Source organism: Periplaneta americana, chromosome 8 (genome assembly GCF_040183065.1).
Source record: "Periplaneta americana isolate PAMFEO1 chromosome 8, P.americana_PAMFEO1_priV1, whole genome shotgun sequence".
In the NCBI taxonomy this organism is placed as follows: domain Eukaryota; kingdom Metazoa; phylum Arthropoda; class Insecta; order Blattodea; family Blattidae; genus Periplaneta; species Periplaneta americana.
The window spans coordinates 122,275,051-122,302,250 of NC_091124.1; the positions used below are offsets into that span (position 1 = coordinate 122,275,051).

The 27,200-nt window shown below is 34.9% G+C and overlaps 1 protein-coding gene across 2 annotated transcripts in view; it reads left to right on the forward strand.

Moving 5' to 3' along the window:
* The window catches only part of RasGAP1 (Ras GTPase activating protein 1), a 102,668-nt gene extending 77,600 nt beyond the window's left edge, over positions 1-25,068 (forward strand). For both annotated transcript variants that reach the window (XM_069833550.1, XM_069833551.1), the window contains exons 15-17: positions 4,132-4,283; positions 16,043-16,223; positions 21,325-25,068. In XM_069833550.1, coding sequence (XP_069689651.1) covers positions 4,132-4,283; positions 16,043-16,223; positions 21,325-21,424 — 433 coding nt within the window. In that variant the 3' untranslated portion in view covers positions 21,425-25,068. The remainder of the gene's footprint in view (positions 1-4,131; positions 4,284-16,042; positions 16,224-21,324) is intronic.
* The last annotated feature ends 2,132 nt before the right edge of the window (positions 25,069-27,200 follow it).

A 27,200-nucleotide genomic window follows, 5' to 3' on the forward strand; every position in this document is an offset into this window, starting at 1 on the left:
GCTTCAGTAAAGCACTTCATGCCTTTGCTGCAGAAAAATGAGGGTCGAAAAAAACGCAATTAGGTCAGCTAACTGCAAAATGATGGACAATTAATATTGGCTTCTATTACTGTAGTAAGAAATTTAACCTTAAAAGAACCGAACATGTTAAATAGTTTCGACTTCCATGATAATTACATGGAATTATTATTACTAGATGATTTTAACAATAATAAACGTTGCAAAAGACCAAAACACGCATTCTGCCATGATGGATCATGCAGCAAACTCGTAAAGAAGTGTTTTGATTTGCTGCACGGTTGCTGCAGAACAGTGAAGCAAATGTAAAGAAAGAATGGTCTTGCTGCAGCACTTTACGTTTTGCTTAAAAAAAACGCACAGTTTGCCAATGATCATAACTCTCTTTGTATACAAAATAATACTAAATTCACATTTTATGCAGTCCTTTTATTTATTTTGATAATAATTATAGTTCCTTTGGCTTTCATATGTAGTTAACTGTAAAATCATTTTATATTATTAAGTTTTAATATAAGTATACTGTAGTAAAATAGATATTGGCATAATTTTAAGTATAATATAGGTCTAAGCCTAAATCTAAATAGTGTTGATATTTTCTGTCCTCTTTTAGTAATTATAGTTCCCTTGACTTTCATATGTAATATGTAATAATAATACTAATATTCATTTGTGGCAGTGATTTGACATCTCTAATTTATTGGAATAAGTAATAAACTAAAGCTTACAACACTGGCTGATTTGTTTTGTTTACTAGAAGTCATTCGATACACAACACACTTGTAAGGTGAAAATAAGACCTAAATGTTGACCTCGATCCTCTCCCTTAACTGATTCAAAAGACTCTGTCTGTAGTATAATTCCAGATGTTCATAGCTTTATGAAGTCATGAAGCTAGTGTTGATCCCTTCCTTACAGATGACCAATGATCAGTAGTGAGTGTATTAGTACGTAGTGCTTAACATATTGTGAGGTAAACAGGACATACCCAGAAAATAGCATAGAACACTTTGACCTAGATGTTGTGCCACATAGTGCTTGACTATTCTGTCACAAATAAGACTTTTCCCACAATGCAACAACTTCTGCCCACCAATAGTAAAACAGAATACTTTGAACACTACATACAAAATGTTTATACAGTCAGTGCTGACATACTACGGAGAAATTTTAATTACTTCACCTTTCATAAATGAAATAGAATATGTTCAAAACCAAGCTCTCAGGCTCATTACTGGTGGAATCAAAACAACTCCAATAGATTTTATGAGATTCCTCACTAATACTAACAGCACTAATATTAACAATAGAAGAAAAAGCACTGATTCAATATGAAAAACTTATCAGATTACCAGGAAACAATTGGCATTCATACAGTCCTCACTATAGATTGAAAACTCAAAAAAGTTTCATATCCATGGTTCAAGAATTAAAACAGAAAATCAATATCCCGAATTTAAAAGAAAACTTACAAATTAAACCAAACCCTTTAACTCTATTAAATATAGAGTATAATCTAAATTTAACACAAGAAATACTGAAAACAGAAGTAAACACAGAAATAATGAAACAATTGTCTTTAGAGACAATTAATATTAGGTACTCTCCACAAAACTGGCTTCATTTATAGACCGACAGATCCTTGATCTCCAGAGAACAAGGTGCCGGTGCAGGTGTTACATGTTATCTCTTCTCACTTTATAGATCTTTTGGATATGGAACAATAAGTTTTGATAGAGAAATCATTGCAATAAGTGAAAGTCTCAGGAATCTTCTATGCCACATCGATAAATTTAAGAATGCAGTTATATTGTCAGACTCCAAAGCAGCTATTCTGTCAATAGTCTCTGAACACACACCTTCATCTCAAACAGCAGAAATAACTAAAATGCTCTCTTAATTAATATCACTCAATAAAAGAATTGTATTCCAATGGATACCATCCCATTGTGGAATCCTGGGAAACAAGAATGCGGATGCTTTAGCAAAGAAGGGCAGCACTGCTACTTACAGATCTGTTACTAAATCTACGTATTACTCTGTGAAAAGATTCATTAAAGCTACATACTTAGACTTCAACAAACAAAATTTGATAACACAATCTCAAGGGAAAAAATGGAACGCTCTGCATCATAATCCACAGTTAGTTCCCGATTTACCACGAAAATCGTCTGTAGCTGTATTTAGATTGGCAACAGGCCATGACTGTTTGGCCAAACACCTGCATAGAATTGGAACATATCAGTCCCCTAACTGCCCATTGTGCAACTCAAACCAAGCAATGGATTCGGAACACCCATGATAATATCTTTGAAAAATATTGAAGTGCAAGAGGTCAAATGACTTTATTGTCAAACGCCTGGCATTAGAAAACAACAACAACAACATAGTAAAACAGCTAGTTGAAGTTGGCCATGTTTTTATTTACAATCAGATAGAAGTTACAATAACAAGTCTATATTATTACTTAACTAGCAAATACATTTGCAGAACCAGTGAGATTCAAGTAAAGCACATTGCATGGTGGAATAACTTAATAGTAGTAGTACCACCACGATTTATACAGATCTCGGATTATATCTCTGCCGGTGGGTGACTGGTAAATTTCAAATGGCTTATATTACCATTGGCGACAGCATTTAAAAGTATTGCGAACTTATCTCCTTCCCTCCTCCTCCCTACCACAAACGTTATGTTGTACAGAAGCAGAGATATAATCCGAGATCTGTACCTAAGTCATTGTAATTATGCACTTGACAGTTGTTATTCACGTTGACAACCCTCCCCATGAAAAATCTGAACTGCAGTAATCTTCTGAACCAATCAAAATGTAGTGTTTTCTATCAGTTGCTGCTGCACCCACTCAAAAGGCTGTTGTGTTGTTGATTTCCTATGTGCTGTGTTACATAGTGTTACTAACCACATGCATAATTTGTGTGGTAGTGTTATAAATAATTTGTAACGTTTTTGTGAACTGTCGCAAAAACGTGGGAAAAGCCTCGTTTGATGATGAAAAGATTAAATGACCTCCAAAAGTTGCATCTTCTAGTCATTCGAGAAGTTTGCTATGTTATTGTTTTCTAATGCCAGGCGTTTGACAATAAAATCATTTGACCTCTTGCACTCCAATATTTTTCAAAGATATTATCATGGTCAGCCACTGAAGCACAGATTTTGAGGTGTTCCAAATCCATTTCTTGGTTTGAATTGCACAATGGGCAGTTAGGGGACTGATATATTCCAATTCTATGCAGGTGTTTGGCCAGACAATCATGGCCTGTTGCCAATCTAAATGCATCTACAGACGATGTTATACCGCCAGCATTCCATTGTAAGATGTTTAGTTGATTCTGTACCATTAAAGTAGTCCCCGCCTGGAGATCCGATTGGGGGACTATTTTATCTCCGGATAATTTTACCTTAATGGTACTCATTTCATATTGGAATGAAAATGACAAGTTGTAGTCGATTTAAGTGAACACCATATTTTAACATTTTGGTGGCTACTTCATTCACACACAACCCCCAGAATGTCTGGAGGATCACACCTGCTGTTGGTCGATGGGTCCATTGGACCTAGCTGGGAGATCTTGTTGATCACCAGCTTTTCCTCCTAAAGCCACTAGAGGACGATTTTAGTGCCATAGCAGGTCAGCGCTAGGAACAGAACAGTAGAAAGAGGAGGAAGGAAAGTGAAATGAACCCCTAGGCCTCGAATGCTCTAATGCCGTCGGGGTCGAAGAAAGTAAGAGTTCAGTCAGAGGACTGGATAGGAAAGGGTAAAGAGGGAATTAGGTATTGAAGAGAGGAAAATTATACCAAATTCAGTCATTAATTCATCAAGCTGACCAGTGCTAATTGATGAGTAGCCTCTTCCTTTAGTTCAGCTTGTAAAATTATGCTTACTAACAGCTGCACCACGGGAAGATAGGGATGGGATATTGGGTATTTGTCCAGGTTGGTTCCTTAAAGTCCTCAATGGGAAGGATTAATGGCTCTCCCCCCTGTATCCGACAGATACCCTTTTGCAGCCATTGTTACAATATTTTATTGCTGGTCCTGAATGTGTTGATTCCATACTGCCACTAATAAAGTGTCATGCTGACTGTTCAGTTGCCGAGCTCAAAGTGAACTAGCAGCAGGCTGCAGTGATGTATCGAGGGGCCTAGAGGCGGGATTGCAAATGAACTTGGATCCAGACCGTGAGCTCCAAAGGATTCACTCTCTCTTCATCGCACATATGGAAAGACTGGACAAACTGAAAGGTAAGCATACTACAAAACCTTGGTATCGGGACAGTAAAATCCCTCTTAGCTGGATATGCACAGAAAATTGTTTCTTGTCTGTAGTACGGATATGTTTGTTTTGTAGACAGTATGATTCTTTGAAGTTAATTTATGCAATGACATGATACTGTATTAGTCAAAAGTAAAATTCAAAACCTAGTAAATTAATGTTTACGACTTTTAAGATATTGGTATTTTCGATGTCTCCATGATCCTGAACTTGAAAGAATACCTAATGCTTGTCTCAACTTTGTACTTGTTACTACACGTAGGCTATCTTCATTAAGAAGTTTAGGAATAAAATTGTTAGTACAGTTGTTTAGTTCATATTTTTCTTTCTTATATTTCTTGTGTCAAAGTTTACTTTGTGTGGATCCTTTACCATTATATTTATGTCTGTGATTCCATTCTTAATCACTAATTCAGAACTAACCTGAACATAATCAGCTGTCAAAATATGTGAATTTCCTGCAAATTGCAGTAAATGGCCTAAAATTGTTATTTCATTAAAATGTAAAGTTTTCTTCTGTTGTCTGAATGCATCATCCATATGACTGTATCCATTATCTATCCATGTAGATGCCTTCTTGCCTGAAATTCTGTTCTTTGGTCAATTTCCATGTTTGCTGTCATAATTCTTTGATCGAGAATCTGTCAAACTGATGTTAAATTAGAGGAGAGTAACAGTCTTAACATTGTTTCATCTCCATGTGAGAATATAATGCTATGTTGCCCATGACCAAGAAGAGATTTTTTTTCTCTCTTTCTGCGACTAATTTTTTTATGTGGCTTGTACTGTAAGAGAGATATTATGCTTGCTTTTCCAGTCAACCAGCAGTTTCTTTAAATCCAGAACCTTAAAATGACTTAGTTTGGCATATTTATTATTATTATTATTATTATTATTATTATTATTATTATTATTATTATTATTGCTGCTGCTATTCTGTTTTACAGTGTATCAAACATCTTCCAGTGCTCAATAATTCATTCTTTCAATTCCTAATCCGTTGTTGCCATTTCTATAATTCCATTGCCCTTTTTCTATCCCCCTTCTTATTTTTTGTTGAATGTCATGTATCCACATAAGGCTTGTCTTCCCTTAATAGCTGGAGAATCATCGTGCTAACCACATACCCTCATAGTGTATGGACATGGGACCAGCAGTTAGCTGTCTTGTCTTTCTTTGGGCTGTCGTTCCCAGGTTATTAACCTTTATTCTGACATTCTCTTAACATGTCCATACAATTCAAGTTGTTTTTGGTGGATATAATTTATTATCGAATTTTATACTTCTGTTTTTTTTCCCAAATGGCTATATTTAATCTCTTCTTGACACCCTTAACCTATGTTCCTGTCTCAAAGTGAGAGTCCAAGTTTCACAACCATAAAGAACAACCAGTAATATAACTGTTTTATAAATTCTAACTTTCAGATTTGTTGACAGCAGACTAGATGACAAAAGCTTCTCAGTCGAATAATAACACGCATTTCCCATATTTATTCTGTGTTTAATTTTCTCGTGAGTGTCATTTATATTTGTTACTGTTGATTCAAGATATTTGAAGTTTTCCACATTTTCGAAGGATAAATCTCCAATTTTTCTATTTCTATTTCGTACAATATTCTGGTCATGAGACATAATCATATACTTCGTCTTTTGGAGTATACTTTCAAACCTCTCTCTTTACTTGCTTCAAGTAAAATTTCTGTGTTTCTCTAATTATTTGTGGATTTTTTCCTAACATATTCATGTCATCTGCATAAAGCTGATGTAACCCGTTCAATTCCAAACCCTCTCTGTTATCCTGAACTTTCCTAATGGCATATTCTGAGCAAACTTAAAAAGTAAAGATGATAGTGCATCTCCTTGCTTTAGCCCACAGTGAATTGGAAAAGCATCAGACAGAAGCTGGTCTATATGGACTCTGCTGTAAGTTTCATTTTAATTAATCTAACTAGTTTCTTGGGAATACCAAATTCAATAAGAATGTTATATAAAACTTCTCTCTTAACCGAGTCATATGCCTTTTTGAAATCTATGAATAACTGAAGTACTGTAGCCTTATACCCACATTTTTCTCCAATATCTGTCGAATACAAAAAATCTGATCAATAGTCGATTTATTACGCCTAAAACCAAACTGATGATCCCCAATAATTTCAACTACACACGAAGTTAATCTTCTCAAAGGAATATTGGACAAAATTTTGTACAATGTCAACAAAAGTGATATTCCTCGAAAGTTACTACAGTTAGTCTTGTCCTCCTTCTTAAAGTTAGGTACAATTATGGATTCCTTCGATTGTTCTGGTTCAATTTCCTTTCCCCAAATAGCAAGTACAAGCTTATAAATTTCGCTAGATAATGTGCTTCCACCCTCTTGCGTTAATTCTGCTGAAATTTGATCGATACCTGAAGACTTGTACTTTTTTAGATTTTCTATCGCAATTTCGACTTCAGAAAGTGTGGGTTCGGGTATAAATGGCTCAGTAGTTTGTATTTGAATTTCGTCCCAATCATTTCTATTTGGCCATTATACATAGTAGTTGTCCAAAATAGTTTTTCCATGTGTTCAGGATTGAATGAGAATCTGCAAGCAAGTCTCCAGTCTCATCCTTGTTAATGTTTACTCTTGCCTGATATCCATTCTTAAATTCCTTTATACCCTTATATAAATCCCGAATGTTTTTATTCTTAATATTTGTTTCTACCTCATTCAGTTTTTCCTTCCAGTAATCTCTCTTTTTACTTCTAAGTATACAACTTGCTCCTCGTCTTTCATTGAAATAATTATCTCTATTTGCCTCAGTTGGATCATGTAAGAATTTCAGTTTTGCCTGTTTCCTTCTTTCTACTCTGTGCAACAATCTTCATCTAACCACGGTTTCTTTTTCTTAGTTTCATAATAACCTATGCTCTGCTGAGCTGAAATTTTGATATTATCTCAGATATTATCCCACACGCTATTAACATCTAACTCTTCCTCAGCTTTGTCAGCAGTTGCTAAAGCAGCAAACCTATTTGAAATTTCGACCTGATAATGTTGCTTAGTTTCCTCATCCTTTAGTTTCAGGATATTGAATCTACTAATATTAACTTGTTGCTCTACTCGCTTGGCTACTAACAGTCTTTCTCTTAATTCTCCAATTACCAAATAATGGTCAGAATTACAGTCTGTCCCCATGAAAGTTCGAATGCCTGCTATAGTATTATGTCTCCGTTTATCTATCAAGATGTGATCTATTGGTTGTGCGTCAATCTGTCTGGAGAAGTCCATATATATTTATGTACTGTATATCCTTATGGGAAAATATTTTACTTTTGACAATTAAATTTTTTTGATGTGGCAAAGTTGACTAACCTAACTCCATTGTCATTACTGGCTACGTGTAGGTTCTCTTTTCCAATAATCGGTTTAAAAATATCCTCCCGTCCTACTTTAGTATTGAAATCTCCCAATAAAATTTTCATGTGTTATCTAGATAACTGATCAAAAGTGTGTTGCAATTCTTCATAGAAGCTATTCTTTATATGGTCGTCTTTCTCTTCTGTAGGAGCGTGAGAATTTGTAACTAAGTACTACCCTTAAGTACTAAATACGATAACCTGTCACTGATAAATTCGACCTTCTTTACTGCTAATTTTATTCTTTTGTGAACAAAGAATCCTGTTCCTAATTGGTGATCGTTGATTCCTTCTCCATAATACAACAAGTAATGTCCTATTTGCGATATGCTGTTCCCATCTAACCTAACCTTCTGTACTCCCACGAAGTCTATTCTATATCTAGCTAGTTCTTTTGCTACCAATGTTACCCCTCCTGTTCTATAAAGATTAGTTACGTTCCATGTACCAGATCTCATATCCTTATTCCTTTGTTGTGGTCATGTCATAGAATCAGTCCCATTCTGAGTCTTATTGTAAGGTTTCGTAACAAACTGTTTTTTGCGGTGATGGGTTGTTAGCCCTTCGCCCAACCCCCAAGCTGGAGGACCACCCCTTATCGGCTGTCCACGACTGCTTATTCAATATAATCACAGCTACCCTCCATATCTGGAGGCCATCTCCTCTATCTGCAACCTGAGGACACACAATGCCTTGGTGATAGGGAAATATTAGTAAATAAGTAAATAAATTATTATCATTATTATTTATAAGTTCTTTTATTATTATTACTATTATTATTATCATTATTTATTATTACTACTACTACTACTACTATATATCCCTTCCACACTACTGAGTTTTGAACAACCTCCTTGCATGGACAGGGATTTTCCGTATTGGCCAACATTAAAAATAAGATACGAGAGTGACTTGTTTCTGTGGACCAAGAAATAAGGTGTCTGTTGGTCTGCAATTCGTTTCTATATTGAATAATTGTTAAGTAAAAGAGTCCATATTTCTAAATAGTTCAATTAATGACAAAAAATTTTTAACTATTGCAGTTTATATTACAATTTTATAGTTATCTAAGTTTAATAAATACTGTAACATCATTAAAATATGGAATACTTGTGCCTGTTTTGTATATGTTTATATGTTCCCATTTTAATAAAAATATTTTTGTTGTTTTTCTCAGCACACTCTTTGTGAACTGCTGAGCTAGCTTTTTGTAGACTGCTGATGACCTAGATTAAGTTCCCAACAGTGACTTGAGGCAGATTTTCTCGCACTACTCCCATTTGTCCTGTTTCTATTCCACCAGGTAGCTATTTATAATCATCATCATCATCCATTAAATAAGATGACTAAGTCAAGTATTGCAGTATATATCTGTTGCAAGCATTATAATATATAAAATAATACGAAACTTATCTTTCGCCTATCTCATAATTAACCTCAACTTGTTAACATTTTAACATTCTCCTTGTCAACGTTAAAAGTACCAATTCTACCACATACATTCCTCAATTCAGAAATGATACCATTCACACTGCCAGACCATCAATGTCCAATACGATCTTCCTAATTGCATCAGTAGATGTTAGAAACAAACCAGCAAGTAGATTTTAGTATCACTTCCTGGAGAAGAAGGGGCTATTTTTTAAATCGTTTTTCCTTATATGATCATTATCACTATTGTGCCCTCATTCCCATGAGGATAATGGACCAGCATTAGACGTCCATTAACAGTGAAATTCTGGTCCTGTCATAGACATTAGACAAGGTCATTACCTAAAATAAGAAAAACATACCCATTGCATATGAAAGAAAAACAAATCGCTACTTCTCTTTCAGGAATCCAACCCAAGTTCACTGTATTTCAGTTTCGGCAGAAGATTCTAATTCTTAAAATTATTATATGTGAGACAGTGGCATAATTTCTAAGCAGAAAAGGAAGTGACTGGATGAGGTTGATAATTTCATGTTTTCCATTAAATCTGAAGGATGTCAGTGTCTGATTACACCAACTCCTGACATCACCAACCTTGAACACTGTGTGCCAGTCTTTGTATTTCCCCTCTCGGGAATGAATGCAAGACCACAGCATCCTGTGGTTTGTGTGCATTCCCTTGTGGGTGTTAGTGTCACAAGCATAGCTCATACTGTGTTGAAACAATAAACAAATAAAGTTGCCATTGGATCCCAAGATGCATGTTCGAACCCAATAAAGGACTGATACATAAAGGACAATAAAATTTCAAAGTGTGACTTCCTTAAGGCACAGCAAACAATTTTTCCTCAGAAGATTTCAAACATGATTTACTGCATATTTCACCCATGGGTCGAAATTAACTCTGCTAGTCACCATCATCTTACGATTTAAGAATCCAGTAGTATCCTATTATAATTTTAATCACAGCACATTAAAGAATCCTGTTCTGTGATGAGAGGATTTCTCGCTCATGATAATTAATACTGTATTTAACTATATATTATAAATCATAAGAACATGTGGCTTACTAATAATTTAAATGTGAATAACATCATCACAGAAAGAAAGAAGAATAAAAAGGGTGTTTGCAGAAACGTCTTTAGGGAAAAGACCACTGGGAAGACCTGGGCTTAGATATTTGGAGAATCTGAAAGAGGACTTCAACATTTGTGACCCATTGCGCGAAAAGGGACCTAAAGTCGTGGAAGGAAATTTTACAGGAGAACAAAATAACGAATTTGTGGTGTAAAAACTGCATTTCTATGTTTTGACATCCTGCACTACCTGTAGGTTTTTTTTTATTACATACTAATCTCGGACGTAGTTTTACACGGTGCTTCTTAAATACTTAAATCTTTCTTAGAGTTGCTAAGAAAACAAGTGAAAACTTTAATTGCATTTTTCTCGAAAAGTACATAATGTAATATCAACATTCAATAAGTAGGCTAGTATATTAAAAACTAAAGCACCCAGAATTATGAATTTTTTTTTAATCCTCAATATTTCATCCTCTTTTTGAACCCACAAAAAAAAAAAAAATCCGACTTTAGGTCCCATTTCCTGCAACTAGTCACATTTTAGAAATCTATGATAACCGAAAAATTGTTTGTCAGGACAGAGTGCAGTGGTATTATATTGTAAATTCAGCAGACAAGATCTTTCATAACTCATAAGGCTTTATAATAATAATAATAATAATAATAATAATAATAATAATAATAATAAATGATGATGATATTATTTGGTGGCCATCAAGCAGTGCTGTACATTCAGATTTAGATGTTTCGTCTTTGAAATAGTGAAAACTACCTTATTTATGGCTTTTAAGGTATCCGCAGGTTCATTGCCGCCCTCATATAAGCCCACCATCGTTCCCTATCCTGAGCAAGATTAATCCAGTCTCTATCATCATATCCCACCTCCCTCAAATCCATTTTAATATTATCCCCTATCTACATCTCAGCCTCCCCAAAGGTCTTTTTCCCTCCAGACTCCCAGCTATCACTCTATATGCATTTCTGGATTCACCGATACATGCTACATGCCCTGCCCATCTCAAACATCTGGATTTAATGTCCCTAATTATATCAGGTGAAGAATACAATGCGTGCAGTTCTGCGTTGTGTAACTTCCTCCATTATCCTATAACTTCATCCCTCTTAGCCCCATATATTTTCCTAAGAGCCTTATTCTCAAACACCCTTAATCTCTGTTCCTCTCTCAAAGTGAGAGTCTAAGTTTCACAACCATAAACAACAACTGGTAATATAACTGTTTTATAAATTCTAACTTTCAGATTTTTTGACAGCAGACTAGATAACAAAAGCTTCTCGGCCGAATAATAACAGGCATTTCCCATATTTATTCTGTATTTAATTTCCTACCGAGTGTCATTTATATTTGTTACTGTTCGGGATTTATTTCCAAACCTATCGCATTACTTGCTTCAAGTAAAATTTTCGTGTTTTCCCTAATTGTTTGTGGATTTTCTCCTAACATATTCACGTCTTCTGGATAGATAAGAATCTGATGTAAGCCATTCAATTCCAAAACGTCTCTGTTATCCTGGTCTCTCCTAATGGCATAATTCTAGAGCAAAGTTTAAAAGTAAAGGTGATAGTGCATTCCCCTTGCTTTAGCCCACAGTGAATTGGAAAAGCATCAGACAGAAGCTGACCTATACGGACTCTGCTGTATGTTTCACTGAGACACATTTTAATTAATCTAACTAGTTTCTTGGGAATACCAAATTCAATAAGAATATCATATGAAACTTCTCTCTTAACCGAGTCATATGCCTTTTTGAAATCTATGAATAACTGATGTACTGTACCCTTATATTCCCATTTTTTCTCCAATATCTGTCGAATACAAAAATCTGAGCAATAGTTGATCTATTACGCCTAAAACCACACTGATGATCCCCAATAATTTCATCTACATATGGAGTTAATCTTCTCAAAAGAATATTGAACAAAATTTTGTAAGACGTGAACAAAAGTGATATTCCTCGAAAGTTACTACAGTTAGTCTTGTCCTCCTTCTTAAAGATAGGTACAATAATATTATGAACTCCTTTCATTTTCTGGTACAATTTTCTTTCCCAAATAGCAAGTACAAGCTTATAAATTTTGCTAGATAATGTGCTTCCACCTTCTTGTATTAATTCTGCTGGAATTTGATTGATACCTGGAGACTTATACTTTTTTAGATTTTCTATCACAATTTCGACTTCAGAAAGTGTAGGTTCGGGTATAAATGGCTCAGTAGTTTGTATTTGAATTTCGTACCAGTCATTTCTATTTGGCCAATATACATAGTAGTTGTCCAAAATAGTTTTTCCACCTGTTCAGGATTGAATAAGAGGCTGCAAGCAAGTCACCATTCTCATCCTTGATCATGTTTACTCTTGCCTGATATCCGTTCTTAAATTCCTTTATACCCTTACATAAATCTCGAATGTTTTTATTCTTACTATTTGTTTCTATGTCATTCAGTTTTTCCTTCAAGTAATCTCTCTTTTTATTCCTAAGTGTACGACTTGCTTCCCATCTTTTATTGAAATAATTATCTCTATTCACCTCAACTGGATCCAATAAGAATTTCAATTTTGCCTGTTTCCTTCTTTCTACTACCATGGAACAATTTTCATCAAACCATAGTTTCTTTTTCTTAGTTTCATAATAACCTATGCTCTGCTCAGCTGTAATTTTGATATTATTTCTGATATTTTCCTCACACGCTATTAACATCTAACTCTTCCTCAACTTCATTAGAAGTTGCTAAAGCGGCAAATCTATTTGAAATTTCGACTTGATAATGTGGCTTAGTTTCCTCGTCCTTTAATATTACTAATATTAACATGTTGCACTACTCACTTGGCAACTGATAGTCTTTCTCTTAATTCTGCAATTACCAAATAATGGTCAGAATTACAGTCTGCCCTCCAAAAGATTCGAATGTCTACTATACTAGTATGTCTTTGTTTATCTATCGAGATGTGACCTATTTGGTTGTGTGTCAATCCATCTGGAGAATTTCAAGTATATTTATATATATCCTTATGGGGGAATGTACTTTTGACAATTAAATTTTTTGATGTGGCAAAGTTGACTAACCTTTATATGGTCATCTTTCTCTCCTGTAGGGGCGTGAGCATTTATAACTGTGATATCGCACCATCTAGCCTTAAGTACTAAATATGATAACCTTTCACTGATAAATTTGACCTGTTTTACTGCTGATTTTATTCTTTTATGAACAAAGAATCATGTTCCTAATTTTTTTTGGGTTATTTTAAAACGCTGTATCAACATCTAGGTTATTTAGCGTCTGAATGAAATGAAGGTGATAATGCCGGTGAAATGAATCCGGGGTCCAGCACCGAAAGTTACCTAGCATTTGCTCGTATTGGGTTGAGGGAAAACCCTGGAAGAAACCTCAACCAGGTAACTTGCCCCGACCGGGATTCGAACCTGGGCCACCTGGTTTCGCGGCCAGACGCTCTGACCATTACTCCACAGGTCTGGACATGTTCCTAATTGCTGATCTTTGTTTCCTTCCCCATAATACAACAAGTAATCTCCTATTTGTGATATACTGTTCCCATCTAACCTAACCTCTTGTACTCCCACAAAGTCTATTCTATATCTAGCAAGTTCTTTTGCTACTAATGTTCCCCTCCTGTTCTATAAAGACTAGTTACGTTCCACGTACTAAATCTCATAACTTTATTCCTTTGCTGTGGTCGTGCCAGAAAATCAGTCCCATTCTGAGGCTTATTGTGTGGTTTCGTAACAAACTGTTTTTTAATGTGATGGATTATTAGCCCTTTGCCCAACCCCAAACTGGTGGACCACCCCTTATCGGCTGAACACGACTGCTTATTCAATATATTCGCAGCTACCATCCATATCTGGAGACCATCTCTTTTGTTCGCAACCTGAGTGGCCAATGAAAACTAGGAATTAGATACATTATTACAATCTACAATTTGTGCAGTATTTTCGAACACGTGAAATAAAATGTTTGAAGTTCGTGTGAGACAATTTGCTTTTTATACAGGTATTGAAAATCTAAAATATTAACATAAAATGTATACCTGCTGGATTATTGAAAAAATTGCAACAGAATATTATTCACTAACAAGTTTCTTAACATTTTATTCAAACAGGGTACGTGGACATTCTTCCTTTTTCTAGTCACCAATTAAATTATCTTAAAGGTGAGATACGTACTTTTCCCTTCAAAAAATATTCTCAAAAAGTTCATCTGATAAAGATCCCCTTCCTAATGAATGTATAAATCCTGCAAAAGAGAACAGTCTTTCTACAGACACAGAGGAACACACATTTGTGTTATATTCGATGAGGGTTTGTTTCAGTATTGGATACTTATTGGAAAAATTTATGAGCTCGTACTCCTTAGTTGACAGTTGCTTTTTCCTTTGCTTTTCATTGTCTGAAAAAGTTTATGAGCTCATACTCAACAGTAGACAGTTGCTTTTCTCTTTGCTTTTCAGTGTCTGTTGAACTTGTGGTTGAGTTGAAAACATAAAAAGTATTTAGAGTATTTTAGTTATACATTAGTGTTATGTTTTTAAATAACGTACTTACTTCTTAATACTTGTGTCAAGCTATAAGCTGATTACACAATGTCCACTGTAAATCAAATATGCAATTTTCCAGAGCTGTGGATTGGTGAGAATTTTATATAATGAGTGGTTTTTCATTATTTCCTGCAGTTTATGGTTGGTGTTATTACATTGAAATAGGATATGTTCTATTGCTTCTTCTTCTGTTAAAGGTCCAGGTGAAGTAATGATCAGCGCGTCTGGCCGCAAAACCAAGTGGCCCGGGTTCGAATCCCGGTTGGGGAAAGTTACCTGGTTCAACCCAATACGAGCAAATGCTGGGCAACTTTCGGTGCTGGACCCCTGACTCATTTCACCAGAATTATCACCTTCATTTCATTCAGACACTAAATAACCTAGATGTTGATACAGTATCGTAAAATAACCCAATAAAGTAAAAAATAAAAAAAATCTCCTGTTAAACATTCTTTACATAGTGGTGACTCTGATAATTTAAAGCAGTGCAGGTAAGCTTCTGTAACAAGGTGTCCAGTTGTAGCCCCTGCAGCAAAAGTTTGTATCTGTCTGGGAATATCACAGTAGATTTTAATATTGTTGGGTTGTTTCAAAATTTTCCATAGTGCTCTTCCTGTTTGCCCACTTATCCAATATTCTATCCATTGCTTATTTATCATGTTATGAATATTATTTATTATTCTGTCATGGAAATATGTAGGTTTTGGTATTGGTAAAAGGTTTGATGCAGTTTTTGCTATTTCATCTGCTATCTTGTTACCTTGCACTCAACAGTGGCCTGGTATCCATTGAAAGGTGATATATTTACCATTTGTAGAAAGTAGATTTATTAACTGCACAATAGGCATAACTCTGAACGCATAAATAATAGTAAGAAGTAAGTAAGTAAGTAAGTTTTAAATAACAAATACGAAATACGTTAGATAATCCTTTCAAATTACAAAATACAACTGTATTTTAAATACATGTATTTCAAATACTGCCTACCCCTGATCACTCATAATAGTATAATATATTGGATTACATAATGCCATCATTTATGGTTCCACCTCAAGAAAAATTAACTGCATAGACTATGTGCCATTCTCAGTAAATGATTATGCCGATGATAATTTCTACTGTAACATGATCCACTGCCACATGAAAAAGTAATACTCTATTGCTAAAGGTAACAATTGGGTCAGTACTTATCACTTAACGAAACTTTCTTGTGTAAATTAACACATTATATTGTTTCCTACTTGCAGATGCTTGTGAGTGTCAAGCAGTGTACACTGGCGATATCTGCTTCATGCCCAACTTTATCATTGAGGATGTGCAGTCATGCTTCAAGACACTGACCCAGTTGAGGGAGACAGCGTACATCTTGGAGCAGGAACACCGCAGCTACCTGAGATCTTTGGCTCGAGAAACAAAGTATGGCAGCAAGTAAGTGTGTCAGACAGACATTGTGTTAACCTATATTGATCCCACATCACTTGCATTGTCATCATAACAATGTATTGCTGTGGCTCAAGTTGTGATAATATTTCTGACTAATTTTGGGGGATCTGCATTCGATTCCTGGCAGAGAAGTGGAGATTCATCTTCCTTGTCTTGTTTTAACCATTGTCTTAATCTGTGATTGTGTGCTATCTCCTGGTACATGCAATTGCTTTGTGTTGTCGTGTAAAAGCTGCAGTACAGTAGAAGCCCATTACAACACAGTTGTCGAGGGACATAATTCACCCCCACAATATAGTTTAACTGCGGTATATTGGAATGTGAGCTGTAGACAGACAAAATGATATGATGGATAGTAAAGAAAAATACTAATGTAATATCTATTGACATAATGGCACTAAAAAAAATACACTTCTCTAATATACAAAACTTGACCTATTTGTACTTTGTGACGAAAAAGTTCAAAAGTTTTGTTTGGTGGATTAATACAACGATTTTTTTTATATTTTCCGTATATTGTTTAATACTAGCGAAGTATATCAAATTAATTTTATTATGTTGACTTTGCCCATCCATCCAAGAAATAACTTTGTTCTGATTCTCTTATCACTGCAGACGGAAAAGACATATCAGATATATAACATAATGAAGTCAGTCAGCAACACGAGTTGAAAGAGTACAGTTGCATGTGGAGAGCTCTGGCAGTGAGAAGAAGATAGTGATGGGAATGACCTGCGATTGATTCATAGAACAGTGTAGTATTAATCAGTGAAAATGGAAAATTATATTTTGCAATATCTCGACAAAAAAATGCAGGTACATTCTTGATAAATCATAGAAATGTTTAATTTCTAGTTCCAAAATTCATTAAGATCTTCATTACAAAATTTCGGCCACAGCATTGGATCTTTGCAATTAACTAGAAATTATTCAATAGTTCGCATCAATATTGTGTTGAACTAACTCACTGTCAACTCGCGAGGAAATATTTTTCCTAAGCAACCCAGAATTAATAGCATTTCTATGTTCTGTGCTATTTTAATAGTTCCAGCAGCTTTGTCTACATTCTTTCAGTTACAAAACCATATCACAGCAAATATGGAGTTCATTTTCTTAATTGAAAATAATTTGCAATGGTGACAATACACTTTCCCAGTAGATTGTAAATATATAAGCCAAATTCTTTCAACACAATCTCCATTTCGAAGTTTTCTAATGAACAACTATCTGACAAATACCAGTTTTGTGACTTTTGCACTTGTTTGGATGCAGTTACTTTCCGAATTGGAACTGTTTTGGAAATACTGAGGTCCAGACTAAATGTATTACTGTCTAAAGCTGTTACTAACGCATTCAGGCCAATAACCAGGATCAGCAGAAGGAAAACCTGCAGTAAGCATGGATGTAGGACTCACATTAACAAATCATAGAAATGTTTAATTTGTAGTTCCAAGAATCCATTAAGATCTTCATTATGAAAGCATAAACAGTTATTAAATGAAGTTTCGGCCACAGCATTGGAACCTTTGCAGTTAACTAGTAATTGAAACGGTGAATGAAATTTTTGTAAGACTGTAAAGAATTACTAAGTTCATTAAATAAATTATCATTTATCACATAAAATGTTTCTACTGCAAAATTTTTCTATCTCTCTGACAGTGTCATCATTATAGGCATTGCCATCTGCTTGTTTTCTCTTTCACATAAGACATCAAACTACTGAGATATTTTTTACTAAATCTTTTAGTTTTCTCGTCATATTTTTCATTGGCTCTGAATTTAGTTGACTTAAGAAATTTACAATCTGTTAACAACTCTAGGGTTGGTTTCTGTATACTATGACTAAATTAATCAAACCTTTCCAAAATTTAATGGCAAAGAACACATATGTTGCTGCAAGTATAGATCTATCATTTTGTGGTGGCAGTCCGTTGGATTGAGTGACACATGCAGCTTAGTAATCAGAGAGTAATAAAAATCCTGTTTACACACAAGATAAATACTTTCAGCATTGTCATATGATAAGACAGGTGGAAGTAAACTTTTTAGCCACATGATTATTTGTAATGCTTAGACCTGACCTCTTATCTCAACCGATTCTGAGAAACAACAAACACTTCACAGCAACAAGAACATAAAGAGAGCTGCCACTAGAAAGTGAAACCTCAGCTTGAAGGTAGATTTTAGTGGTCACTGGGTGGACATAGAATGAGTAGATGAGCCTCTGTAGCCAAGGTTACCATATTGGGTGATTTATCGCAATTTAGGCTACATGATATTGATATCGAACCTAGACCCAGTAACAAATACAGTTCTGTAAAAATTATTATTACTCAAGTATTTAAAAACATATTTCCTAACTTAATTTGCACTCAAAAAAAGTTTTGCACCACCTGGATTTCGGTGTAAGCATGTGACCCACAGTTTACTGAGAGCAGTAAATGAAAGTACAGACCTTATGAAACCAAAACAAACATTTTAGTATATAAAAAATAACAAAAACAAAGGCAGTCAACTGGAAAGTGTATCTCTCTGTAAATCTTTCAATTCAGATCAAATCAAAGTCTTTTCCTGGGGGACTCTAGTCTGTGTTTCGTATTAGAGCATGCTTGGACCTTCATCGGCATGCTGTCCACAAGGTGGCTGAGGCGTTGCTGGTCTAGTCTGTTACACTCTTCTACAGTGTAGAGGTTGTGTAGAGTGCGAAATGGATTTCCGCAGCATCATACTGCATGTTTCAAAAAGTCCCAACCATGCTCAACGGGTTTATGTCTGAAGATATCGTAAGTCATTCCATTCTGTAAATGTCAGCTTCCTGGAGGAAGGTGTTCACGAGACGTGTGCTGTGCACTCTCGAATTGTCGTGTTGTAGGGTTAACTCACTGCCTTTATGTTGGTTCAGGGTTGAACAATGGACTGAAGAGTCCTGTTCCGGTACTATGCAGCCCTCGATGACAATGAGCAGCATCCGACATCCTTACATGATGCCTACCATAATACAGCTGGGACTGATCCACTACCTTTCTCGTCCTGATGGACAGTGTGCCTGATCGTGCATTGGTACCTGGCTCCTTCCACACTCCTCTGACGATTGTCAGGCATCAGACAAATCATACACTTATCGGCAAAGAGGACCTTATGCCTTTCCAGGTGCTTCCTTGCCCATCTGTTCCAGGCGCCATGCTGTTGGGGTCTTAATAGTGGTGTTCGTGTTGGGCTCTGAAGGCTAAATTGTCTATGTAGAGGCAGTTTCTTACAGACTGGGTCGACACAGCTCTCCAGTTGCTTCAGTAGTTCTGAGTTGTTCTCCTCTCGATTTCTATGAGCCATAATTCGTAGACAGTGTTCATCAGCTGGTGTTGTTAACTGTGGGTGACCACTACGAGACATGTCTGCAACATTTTGTGTAACATGGTAACGTTGCTATGTTCTAATGACGTCGTTATGGTGTATGCTGGCCCGACGAGCAACGTCCCTCACTGACAACTCTTCCTGTCACAAAGTAACTGTGCATGCATGCGTAAACGTGTTGATGATACTTCCAGGCATGTTGACTAGCTGAATAGAGCACACACACACACACACACAACTTAATGCTGTTCAGGATTACAGAAGCAGCACGCCCTACTGGGATATACTGAGGCCACGAGTCATACTTAGATTGTAAATGGGCAGGTGACGATATGTACAGATCTACTGTGACAATCAGAATGTCTACTGATCAAGAAAACAAACATAAAACACACAAGATATATGGGTGGTGGAAAACTTTTTTGAAGTAGTGTACTTAATCAATCTTCTTAATGTATCCAGCGGTTTGCTGACAACATGAAGTCCACTATAGTCCACTGTAGTCTATTCAGTTGTTGTTTTTCACGGGAAATGAGGGGTATTTTGATCGGTGTTCATTATAGGTGCCTGTTGCTAGTAGCCAGAGTTGGGGTGTAGTCAGTATATACTGCAGGACTGTGTCTTCTGCAACTGGTACTGATGATTTTAATTTACTTCTTTTGTGGTTTATGGATGGAAAGTATAGAAGAATGTGTTCCAGATCTTCATCATGACTATTACACCAGAGACAAGTAGGATTATCAGAAATGTGAAATCGGTGTAGGTACAATTGAGTGACAATGTGATCTGTTCTGGCTCTTGTTAAAAATGTTTGAACATGTCTGCGCAAGTTTTTGTACATTTCCAGGTCATTTGGTTTCTTTTGTACAGAATGTAAAATTTTTCCTTTGTCAGAAGAGAGCCAATTGTTGATCCATAGGTTTGTAAAATGAGACTTTACTGAAGCAAAAGCATTGGATAGAGATATCACTTGAAGAGGTCTTGGTTGCAAATATGTTGCCTGTTTTGCAGTATTATCGAGTTTCTCGTTTCCAGGTATACCATAATGACTAGGTATCCATTGAAATGTTATTTCCGTATTCCATTATTCCGTATTCCGTTATTCCATTATGGAATAATGGACCTTCAAATCAATATGGAAACATAATCTGCAAATGAAGAGTCCACTGCAAGAATGATGGATGTCATTTGGAATACATTTTGCAGGAGAAGCAATTGAAAGTTTGAAATGCTTAGCGCTCAAAGCTTAACTGTGATTTTCCGATCATTACTGGACAATGACTATCAGTGTTAATGCCACATAACTCTCTATGTACACCCTATATGTCTTAAGCTATGCATTGACAGTCTTGGTTCATTTTCGACAAGAAAGTGACATCCATCATTCTTGCAGTGGACTCTTCCAATGGTTACTGAATAATGACATCATTTGACTTAATGACAACAAAACAGCAACATATCAATGTGCAAGTTCAGGATCTACAAGTAGTGTCCTTAACATTTATATGAAATAGGTTTTACCTTGGCTAAGGCTTAAAAAAATAATGTTCAGGACAGGAACCCAGGCCATGGGCTGCAACTCTTTTTATAACAGGGGGCCCCTTAATATTGCCCCAGGTGGCAGTAGCAATAGTGGTGGTAGTGATGTTGTGGATGGATGTAATAATAATAATTTAATATGTTGTAATTTAGAGTAGGTGATATTTCTTGAAATGTTAATTATTGTCTTCATTAGGCAAGCTCCAATTGGAGATGACAACTACCTGCTGCTGGCAGCAAGGGTAGGACGTCTGGACAACAGCATGCTGAGGAAGACATACAGTCTGCCCAACTGACAGTGGCTCCACAGAGTAGGGTCTTCCTTGAACCTTGCCTGCTCCACACTGCGCTCACTGCTGGACAAGGCATGGACTGTGCAGTGGTGATGTGACGAGTGAAATCGTGCCAACATTCATGTAGCATTTATTACAGTGGAGTGGGGAACATTCTGAGCTTCTGCAGCTGGAGCTGGAAACTCATTTGCTTCATCGATGAATTTAAAAAAAAAAAAAGAGAGATCTAAAGTTGCTTGATTTCATAATCAAAATTGTATAGTGAAATAGAAAATTGAAAGTTATTTTCTAAACAGTCAGTAATGTAATAATAATTTTCCAGATATGGAAATGTGTTTATTTTTTACTGCAGAACTGTCATATGCGTATGTTTATGTATACATTCACAAATGCTTGTAATTTTTGTAAATTCGTAGCAGTGTTTTTGCCTTCGCAATCTTCGTTAAGATTTTTTACTTACTTGAGAAATTCGTCTCCACTCCTGTCTCTCAGCAAAGTAAAAAGCATATTGATCTTTCCTTAGTTTGTTTCTGTAAAACCTTTAAAATCTTTGTTAAGTATCTACTCGAGATTTTGCTAATCTGTACTGGTTTTCCTGTAGCATTCACACACACATTGCATTAGCTCAGAGTGAAGCTTTCACAGTTGCATAAACTATCCTGGACCATTCATTCTAGTCTAGATTTCTGTCTTCCAAATCCGTATTGCACTCGTAGGTGCTTCTTCCTGGAATCAGTTTCCATGATAATTCGTGTTATTACGTCCACCTGGTCAGTCTTAACAGTCATTTGTTTTGATTACGTCTTGCTTTATATATGGACTGCTTTAAGAACATTAAAATTTTAGAGTTACGGGTATATTTATGTGTGTACTGGGTGAGCATATTATCTCCCAGCCGGAAACTGGCAACTTTGGCTATTAGGAGGTCCACTACCATACACTGGTTATGAAAGCAGCACAGTATTGGTAATACAACTTTCAAATTAAGAAAGGAGATTCTGAAACTGTCTGATTTTTGGTTCCAAACTTTTTTTTTTTGGCCTGTTTAAGATATGACACATTTCTTGCTACAGTTCCTCTAAAAATGGTGGTGATGTTTTCATGAATGTTATTTTTAAGTTCTTTCAGGGTATTTTTATACACTCTATCAAAGTTTCTTACAGGGAATTGTAGGGGGTCATACATTCCTACTGTTAATTCTTACCTTTAAACTTGTATGATATTCGTCCACAGAATAGTCAGCTGTATGTGCTGTTGCAGAATACTGTTGGAAAAAGACAAATGTATGCTTCTTCTCCATTAACTCACCAGAATCTTTCTTAATTTTGATGAATAGATAATATGTTAATTGCTCATACTTAGTATTTTACATTAATAGTTCGTGATTTATTCAATCACCAATATTGCGCTCACCAATGCTGTGCTATCTTTGATTACATCTAATTTATATGAGTGTAATTATGATTGTAAATTTTGGAGACTTCTGCAATATCCTTTTAAATTTGATATATAAACAAGCAAAAGCAAACTGAAAAGATCTGACAATAATTTTCTGCACTTATAACAATCATTTCCTGAGTTGCGATCTGTCCTGATTTAATATAAGACTCAGTTATTAATGGTAAGATTTTGGAATACTGTAGTGAATAACTAAGGAGAATTATTGAATACTTTTAAATAGTACTAGTACTTCTTTTTTATATTCATTGTCATTAATCAGTTATTTATGTACATCAAATCAAGCAACCTTAGTTTCAATATAATTTATTAGTTCCTTGGATATTACATCACTTCAGAATCATAGACATCACTTCATTTCGCCAACTTTAAACAATTGACTGTAACCATTTTGTTGAAGGCAAGTGATGAGTCCAAGTTGAAAGGATCTGTGTGCATTGAATTGCAATTTGCATATCAGAATATATGATGGTTGACATGCGTGGTATGAATGAGGTATATTTGCATCAAAAGCCTTCATGTACATACAGTTTACATATTCCATTGTTTCCGTGTTTCTTTTGTTTGCTGTTTGAGTGTTCCCAACTCCTTGCGTATCAGACATTTGTAATGGTACAAGAGGCCAGTTCTGAGTGTACAAGCTTTTAAGTTGGCACCACTTATAAAAGGATGCCGGAATGATATACAGAAATTGTGTTGGTGCTCAGTAAGGGATAGTAATCTCATTGTTTAGAAGAAGGCGAATAATTTAAATATAACAAAGCATTTATTAATTTAATTGTAAATTGAATACAGAGTATGTGTATTCGCTCTCCCACCTAGTGGGTGCTGTTGAGTCAAGACTTTTTTTTATTGTACAGTGTATAGTTTAGCAAATGTCGAGTTGTTAGTTGTGTTGGATGACGTGACAGTCGGACATCTCTGACATATTGTTGTGTTAGATTCAGATGGTTTCATGCACATAATAGTAATGTTATTCTTTTCATCTCCTGATGTAGCGATATTAAGTTGATCATTTTTATACAAATAACAATTATTATATATAAGATTAATATATGTGTATCACAATTCATTTATTGTATGAAGAGGCAGGTGCACCGGGCAGGAGTCAAGAATGGAGTGCAGTGCTGATGCCTTGTAGTGCCTTGGAAATGAGAGAATCTATTTTACGAATGTAAGAAATTGGATATTTTTAAATCAAGTAGCATCTGGAGTGTTACGAAAATTGAAGAGGTCAGATGTTTTTTGTGCAGGAAAAACTTTTATTTATGTATACATACAAATAGAACGAAATAGAGAGTTCAAAAGGTGTGCGTTTTAATTTCGAAATTGTTAACACTCTGTCGATGTGAAAATGTCACTCAATCCAATCTTATTCCATAATAGCATTGGAAAGACTCGTGTATTATATATCTTCACACATCAGAATATGAGTAACGCTTGAAAATGTTAACTCATTGCCAGTTTTGAATTTTCCTTTTATTAGGCTGCATTACCTTGACATTAGAGTTCAAAGTCCTAAATGCTTAAGAACCAGATAGCCATTTTCATAACATATTTTCATTGCAATGGAAAGAGAAGTTATACTCTTATACTGAAAATTTATCATTCACTTAAGAGAATATTTAAGTACAGTATTTCCAAATCAATGAATGTAGGCATTGTTCTTTCTCCCTATAATCCTCTTGCTCAATATGTGATGGCACTAAATTACTTTTGCCTAGCCTGGTCTTGTGTTAAATAGAAAACATCATCAAATGTGAATATAATTTTAAACACAGTTTTAAAAGGAGTTCATGTAATCATAAAAGTTACATAAATTAAATTACAGGAAACAGCCTCTTTAATTGTACCTGAAGTTGTAAATTGAGTGGCATTAGGATTGTTTAATGCTGAAGATGTTTAAAGGAATATTGGAGCCTACCAAGCCTGTCAACTTTAAATCGAGGCTTTAACTTATATAACTAATACAGAAATTTTTTGTGACGTTAGTTTTAATATATATATATATTTTTTTTTATCCAATGGCAGAGCTCTTAACTTGTCGTTATTCACATGTGAGTGGCTCATAGATATTTTAATAATAAAATTGTATTTTAGTATATTTTATATTATGACATGTTTCTCATGAAATTTATTTATTTAAAGATGATGAAATATAGTGATAATTTTTACATACAGTTAATAAATATTGTTACATTGATTTCTCAACCTACTCAGAGGAGTGCAGGGGGAGGGGTTCAAAAAGGATTTTATGCTTTGATTTTCCACAATTCTCTTCTCATGTCATGTTCATAATTATGAATGCACTTTGCCATAATCGTAACATTAAACTTATAATAAACCAAAACAGTATTTCTACTGTTAAATACCTTAAAATAAAATTAAACAAATAATTCGAGTATAGAAAGACCACCTAAAAATTTGCAAAAGTCTTGCATGTCCGTAAAGATTTTTAAACGAATTATTTTATAATGGCTTGTTTTTCAGTTATGTGAACAAACTAATATTACTACACTAAATCGGTGTATAGTTACTCTTAACTACAAGTATGCCATAAAACTGTATAGTATGTAATATTTTCCTATGAAATACTGTACTTTGCTCTTTTTAGTTTGAAATTAGACTGTTTTTATTAATTTTGATCTTTTTCAGATGTTTACAAAAGCAACAATAACCTCTTACTTAAAGTTGGCAGGCATGTAAATGTAATTCAGGGGCATAGAAGGATTCTTATAATTGCAACGAATTACATGTGTTTGTGTTAAATGTAGTGAACCTATATCAACTTCTTGACACGTCCATGACAAACTACATCTAATATATAGAAGGTCTACAAAGGTTGTCTTCACTACAAGATTTTAGGTATGTCCACATCCATGTATTATGACGAAATTTCTTCACCACCATGTCACGAATTCATATGTCAGTCGTATATATGGAACAAAAATTCTACTTCAGAATATGCCTATAGCTTACTGTTCTACTGAACAGTAGTTCTATGCCACTTGTCACCATCATAAGTGCCCATCCTGTTTTGGGTTGTTCGACATTTCTTAGTTCCTTATGACTATATTGTTTAATATTTGTTTCAGCACTAAGTCATTATTTTTCTTCAATTCATAAAATGGTTAGAACCAGAGGTTAAGCTGCAGTCGCATTAGTGCTAAAATAATGCAGCAAGAAGTTAATGCATTTGTGCAAAAATACTAAACGGAAATTGTTGGTTTATTAATTGATTTTTCATTTATTATATGTAGCTTGGGCTCAAATCTAAATTTGGCCCAAATTACACAAGTTTTTGTCAAAAAAACCCTGAAGAATTTAATGGCTGTGACTTAGAATAGAATTTGGTAATGCTTACTGATTCACTGATACAAAGAAATGATGTAAAAGTAACAATTTCAAAGTTCCTAAATACTTTAATTGACAACATAAATAAGAGATTGAGGGTTTAGATAAGGTTACAATTTTTAACACTATATTTTATCCCCACAATGTCACTGATAACAGCAGCTATAATGAGGATGAAATTTTAATTTTCCAGCTTAAACCCTTGTTAGAACCAATCTGTTTCAAGTTACTACATGTTTAATTATGTACAAATAACTGTGTTAAGAATGTGATCTATCATTCTGTATCAAACTACTAGTCTTAAAAATTTAATTTCGCTGATTTCTGCTTTGCATTCATTACAACAGTTCACTGTCTCCAGTCTTCGCAGTGATACACTAACATTTCATTCCACATATTTTTTATTCGTTCGTTTTTTCTTAATTTTTTGTTTTAGAAATACTGTTTTTATAGCCTTATATCACAGCATGTAATAATCATTATAATTACATCTATTCGCTTTTTGGCGTTTTAGTATTTTAACAAGTTGCTGAGTGAGTAAAATTATAGAAATTGTATTTTGAATTAAAAAGGAAACCAAACTTAAATTTAATGTGCACTTGTTTGCAATTATGTTCTAAGTAAGATAGTCTTAAAAGAATCATTACACTGGGACAAGGGAATTAAATTAATAAACCAATACGAATCAGTCACTCGTTCTTCAAAATTTCCAATAATGGGTTAGATTTTCGTAAAATATACAATAACTCTATGCATAAAATAGTGTAAGAGGACCATCTTCATTTGTTCTCCTGGACCACTGGCTATCGAGCTGTGAATCCATTTCAGTCTTCTGACTTACTTTTCCAGCCCTCATATTCTATTTATGTTCCATTCCTCGTCTTACAGAGACCACTGAAGTCTTAAGAATCGTTAGTCAGCTTACAGAAACATCTCTCTGGACTGTTGCATTTTGCTTCGAGCCTTT